This window comes from Rana temporaria, chromosome 13, assembly GCF_905171775.1.
Source record: "Rana temporaria chromosome 13, aRanTem1.1, whole genome shotgun sequence".
NCBI classification, from domain to species: Eukaryota; Metazoa; Chordata; class Amphibia; order Anura; family Ranidae; genus Rana; species Rana temporaria.
In genome coordinates this window covers 410681-416892 of record NC_053501.1, presented here as the reverse complement: position 1 = coordinate 416892, position 6212 = coordinate 410681, and the positions used below count along the sequence as shown (strand labels likewise).

Sequence of the window (6212 nt, the reverse complement as noted above, 5' to 3'; positions counted from 1 at the left end):
AGATCTCCATAAAGAGGACCTGTCACCTACTATTGGATGTCATTCCTTGTGACAGCAATAAAAGTGATCATTTAAAGCAACAGTGTTCATATATATTAAAGTTCCCCGCCCCCCATGCATGCTCAGTCACACACGCACGCAAACATCGATCGCCCCTCACATGTGAGGTGTCACCGCCACCGTCAGATCAGAGGCAGTCATTCTAGAACCCGACCTCCTCTGTACATCTAAAGTGGTGACCTGTAAATTCTTTTAGATGGGGCAGCAGTTCCATATATTATCTATCCGGCCATCTGCGCCGGACCACCCATAACTTCTTTTAAAGCGTCACCTATGGACAATAAAATGTACGTTTGTCGCCATTGCGTGGGCGCATGACATGATTGGGGTAACGTCATCTTTTTATATTTTCCAAAATTTGGGTTATGTATTTTTTTATTTTTTTGCATTAAAATAAAAAAAAAAGTGTATTTTTTCCCAAACAATTGCATTAGAAAAAATGCTGCGCAAATACTGCGTGACATAAAAAAATCGCAAACCCACCAATTTGTTCTGTAGGGCCTCTGATGTAAAAAAAATACATAATATATATATAATTTTTTTTTTTTTTACAGGCCCTAGAGAACAAATTGGTGGGTTTGCGATTTTTTTATGTCAGGCAGTATTTGCGCAGCATTTTTTCTAATTGTATATATATATAATGTTCTAAGGAATTTTCTAGCAAAAAAATAAAATAAAAAATGATTGTTACATAAATGGTTAATGATTTATTTCTTTATTTTTTATTTTTTGCAGTATTTTCCTCACATTCGATATTTTTAACTCTTTGATGATCTCATGCAATATTTCTGAAAAAAGGGGGTCACGTGACCTTCATATCACATGCAGTAACATTTAAGTGAATACGGAAAGTTTCTTTGGGACTTTTAAAGCGCACATGAGACAAAAATTTAAACATTTTAATTTTATGAAATAAAAATGAATGAATTGAATACATAAAACATTCATATATAGCGGATCAATGAAATATACAGACAAAAGTGCACTTCTGATTGATCTCTACGTGTTTCGCCTTTTACGGCTTCTTCAGGAGATCTTTTACAGCAGTCTGTATATTTCATTGATATATGAATGTTTTATGTATTCAATCCATGAATTTTTATTCATTAAATTATTTTATTTTTTATTTTGTCTTATGTGTGCTTTAAAATGTTAACATTACATTCAGCCGAGTTGTCAGAATGACAATCGGCTGTTTTTTTTTTTATCCCCGTACATACCGTATTTTCACCGCGGCTTCCGGGTATGTAATCTGCGGGACTGGGTGTTCCTAATTGATTGACATCCTTCCGATCGTCGCATACAGCGCGTCACGAGTTGCCAAAAGAAGCCGGACTGCGAGTCGGCTCTATACGGCGCCTGCGCACCGATGTTCGGCTTCTTTCGGCAACTCGTGACGCGCTGTATGCGACGATCGGAAGGATGTCAATCAATTAGGAACGCCCAGTCCCGCAGAAGACATACCCGGAAGCCGTGGTGAAAATACGGTATGTACGGGGATAAAAAAAAAAAAAAACAGCCGATTGCCATTAGGACACCTCGGCTGAATGTAATGTTAACATTTTTTTTTGGGTGAACCCCCGCTTTAAATGTCCCTGAAAAACCCTTTTTCTATATTCTCCTTATTTACAAGGGATGTGGCGCTATAATGACGTTTTCAACAACCGAGCTCTAGAAACCTTCTTTCTATAACATTTAAATGAACGGACCCCATTCTCCGGGGGAAGCATCGATCATCGATCATGTCATTGAAAACGCATTGGACCTGGGAGATTCACCTGCAGAGAATGTTCTGCTGAATGTCAGATTCACTGCTTTATAAATACGCCTCTGATATTTGGAGTCCTTGAAAGTGCCCAGGAATCCGAAACATGCCCAAGTTTCCCTCTTGTATTAAATATATCCAAAAACATTGAAGATGGAGGCCGGCATGGCCGGCTTGGTGGGGATAGGTTTGAAGACCACATGTCTGTAGATCCTCTGTCCGGAGTCCTTACACAAGTGCTGGATCTCCACTGTGGGGGTGGTGGTGTTTTTACTCCACAAGGCCAGGGCTGCGAAGGGGTCCGGGGGAAGGGTCCCGTGACTGTGGTGGTACAGCATCTGTTGTCCATGGTACTGAAGAGGGCAGCAGCTACAAAGGTTGACCCGTCCGGCCAAGGGTGTCACCGAAGGCACTTTGCCAGCCTCCTTCTCCAGGCAGGAGGGGCTGGGGGGCTCCGGAATCACCACATTTTTGTTGTCAGAAGTGGAAAGCGTGGCTCCAGGGACAGACGTTCGTTCTTTGTACAGAAGATCGAGTTTGGAAGGGCAAGACATCTCCAGAAGGCTGGTGGAAGGTCTGGGTTCTTCCCAAAAGGAAGGAGGCAACTGTCTATTTCTCATCGGCACTTGGTCCGGTTTCCCACCCTCTGCGCCGTTTTCCCGCGAGCAAGCGTTCCCGACGGCGTTTTGGTCCAGCGTCGCCATGACTTTTTCGCTTAGTCCTTTGCTGTGGGTGGCCAGGTTGATCCTCTCCACCAATCCTTTCCTGAGGTCGGCGTTCTTGCTGGAGTGGCATCGAGGCAGCCTGGAGTATTTCTGGGAAAAGCGCTTCAGCTGCTTCTGCAAATACTTCCTGTGGTCCACCGACCTCCGGCAGGGCGCCGACTTGTCCAAAGCGGCCTTGATGTCGCAGGAAGCCAAGTTGACGAAATTCAACAAAGTCTTGACCTCGTTATCGGACGCCATGGCCTGGAGCAGAGCAGATTTCCATGAAAGTCGGATGGAAGAAGCTCCTCGATATCAGGAGACCTATTGGATCAAACAAAAAAACATTTCAAAAGTTCAGCTGAGTAAGGTTAGTTAGACAAAGACGCGCCATCTTCTAATGCATCATAGTGCCATATCCGCTGATAGGGGGGACCACCAGCCCTCCTGTAGGGGGCCCGGGCATCAGAACAGCAGGAGGTATCGGTGTAGTGGGGCAGAGGGGCAATTACAGAAAGATGCCCTGTGCGTCTCCCTGCAGTAGCTGAAAGCCGGTTTATCTCCCTCCCAGCAACGTTCAGCCACTGTAGGGAGACACGCAGACACAGGGCATCGTTCCCCCCGCACCGACCCCCTGCCAACTCCTGTGCCCCCCTGTGACTGTGCCCCCCCTTCTCTCCATAGCACTTCCCTGTCACAAATGGTAAAATCATTTAAAACATATTTTTTTTTGTTAATTGTACATTAAAAAAAAAAAAAAACGATTGTAAAAGGGCCAATTTACAGGTTCTGTGTTCCGTTTGTGTCCCCTAATAATGATTTCCGTGTATCCTGCCAGGTACGCTGTACACCCCCCCCCCCCACCCCATTGTATAGACGTAGATACACACAGTCACATGTTAAAAAAAACCTCCTGTTCCTTCATCCATACCGTCTACCCCTAAAAAACCCTCCCCCCAAGAAAAAATAAAAATAAAAATATATCTAAAAAAAACTCCCATACCCCCTCTCCCTCCTCAGTTCCCCGCACCTTCACAAATCCTCCAGGTTCCCGACTCCCCGACCTCCTACCCCCCCCCCATGTTCCGGAATCTCTCCAATCTCTTCCTCTGTGTGGATAGTTTCTCTCTTCCTCTGTGTGGATAGTTTCTCTCTTCCTCTGTGTGGATAGTTTCTCTCTTCCTCTGTGTGGATAGTTTCTTCCTCTGTGTGGATAGTTTCTCTCTTCCTCTGTGTGGATAGTTTCTCTCTTCCTCTGTGTGGATAGTTTCTCTCTTCCTCTGTGTAGATAGTTTCTCTCTTCCTCTGTGTGGATAGTTTCTTCCTCTGTGTGGATAGTTTCTCTCTTCCTCTGTGTGGATAGTTTCTCTCTTCCTCTGCGTGGATAGTTTCTCTCTTCCTCTGTGTGGATAGTTTCTCTCTTCCTCTGTGTGGATAGTTTCTCTCTTCCTCTGCGTGGATAGTTTCTCTCTTCCTCTGTGTGGATAGTTTCTCTCTTCCTCTGTCTGGATAGTTTCTTCTATAACTCTTATCACCCCCCCCCCCACCTTGCCTCCCCGTCCTTCATACTCGGGCCCCCAGAGACTCGGGATCGGGCTTTGAGCCGCATGTAAAGTAAATGGAACTAAGGTATTCTTATATTGGGGGGGGGGGGGGCTTTTCCTTGGAATAGGCAGGTCCAGGGCCCCCCGTGATTTCTAACAGCAGCCCGGCCATTTCTAACCCACATTTGGGGTGCAAATAGTTTCTGAATGACATTTTCCCAAGGGGCCGCACGACTTACTTGAGACCTGTCCCCCGAATGTCTCCGCTGCTCGCCGTAGAGTAGTACAAGGGCTAATCTTGTTGCGCTCGCGACCTGTACAAGTGATGCTTCTAGGGATGAGGAATAAAGTGAATGAACGCTCGTAGTTGGGGGGGGGGGGGGGGGATTGTTGGCCAATCAAATTGCGCTGTGCAAATACAAAGAATTGCAATCAGGCCTTAGCCCGTCGGTTCCCACATTCTTGTCCATTTGAAATGGTCTCTATGGCGACCGCCGCGAATGGCCACCAAAGGGAAGAGAATAAAATGGCTTCTCATGTCCCCTCTTCATCCTCCTCACAATACAACGCGATACGCCGATTGTAAAAGGTGATCGGCCCTCTTCTCTTGTGTCTGGAGGAGACCATGCCTCAGTGACACCGGACAATGGCGCCATTAAACCAAGGCCGCGCTTATTTTTTACTGACCAGGGATCTGTTGTCTTGCCCCCTTTTCTCCGGGGGGGGGGAGGGGGGGTGATGTCAGCAAGGTAAGAATGAAAACAGAAATCCTTCCAGAGATGAACGCATAGCCATGGAAAGGAGGTTGGAGAGCTGTGGAATCTGTTTGCCCCCTCAATTGAGAGACACAAAAGGCGTATTACCCATTGAAACGCGGCGCACAAAGGGGACCGAGCCGGGTAGCAACTCTCACATTTGTAGTCAAACAGTTAGAGACTTAAATCGAGTCGTCATGATGGAGAAAGACGGAGACAAAGGCCATAGAATTGCCATTTCCCTGTGTCATTTCACCGTGTCTCCATAGCACCCCAAGGGCCCCGGGGGGACAAAAGCACGAGTTTCCACACTCGACTACTGTCACCCTGCCAACCATGGCATTAACCCTGAAAATGCCACCCACCCAACACACTCGACTACTGTCACCCTGCCAACCATGGCATTAACCCTGAAAATGCCACCCACCCAACACACTCGACTACTGTCACCCTGCCAACCATGCCACTGACTGGGGGCATTAACCCTGAACATGCCCCCCACCCAACACACTCGACTACTGTCACCCTGCCAACCATGCCACTTAACCCTGAACATGCCACCCACCCAACACACTCGACTACTGTCACCCTGCCAACCATGGCATTTAACCCTGAAAATGCCACCCACCCAACACACTCGACTACTGTCACCCTGCCAACCATGGCATTAACCCTGAAAATGCCCCCCACCCAACACACTCGACTACTGTCACCCTGCCAACCATGGCATTTAACCCTGAAAATGCCACCCACCCAACACACTCGACTACTGTCACCCTGCCAACCATGCCACTGACTGGGGGCATTAACCCTGAACATGCCACCCACCCAACACACTCGACTACTGTCACCCTGCCAACCATGCCACTGACTGGGGGCATTAACCCTGAACATGCCACCCACCCAACACACTCGACTACTGTCACCCTGCCAACCATGGCATTAACCCTGAAAATGCCACCCACCCAACACACTCGACTACTGTCACCCTGCCAACCATGCCACTGACTGGGGGCATTAACCCTGAAAATGCCACCCACCCAACACACTCGACTACTGTCACCCTGCCAACCATGGCATTAACCCTGAAAATGCCACCCACCCAACACACTCGACTACTGTCACCCTGCCAACCATGGCATTAACCCTGAAAATGCCCCCCACCCAACACACTCGACTACTGTCACCCTGCCAACCATGGCACTTAACCCTGAAAATGCCACCCACCCAACACACTCGACTACTGTCACCCTGCCAACCATGGCACTTAACCCTGAAAATGCCACCCACCCAACACACTCGACTACTGTCACCCTGCCAACCATGGCACTGACTGGGGCATTAACCCTGAAAATGCCCCCCACCCAACACACTCGACTACTGT

General features: G+C 47.7%; 1 protein-coding gene across 1 annotated transcript; it reads right to left on the bottom strand.

The window, feature by feature from the left end:
- Nucleotides 1–1749: 1749 nt before the first annotated feature.
- Nucleotides 1750–5066, bottom strand: FAM181A (family with sequence similarity 181 member A). Its single transcript, XM_040331929.1, has 2 exons — nt 4313–5066; nt 1750–2853 (listed from the first exon to the last, which is right to left on the bottom strand). Exon 2 carries the CDS (start codon nt 2788–2790, stop codon nt 1954–1956), a length of 837 nt encoding a protein of 278 aa, XP_040187863.1. The 5' UTR covers nt 2791–2853; nt 4313–5066; the 3' UTR covers nt 1750–1953.
- Nucleotides 5067–6212: the final 1146 nt, after the last annotated feature.

Bases quoted from the DNA above. Each gene is read 5' to 3' on its own strand.
- FAM181A (XM_040331929.1), bottom strand. From the start codon at position 2,790: ATGGCGTCCGATAACGAGGTCAAGACTTTGTTGAATTTCGTCAACTTG.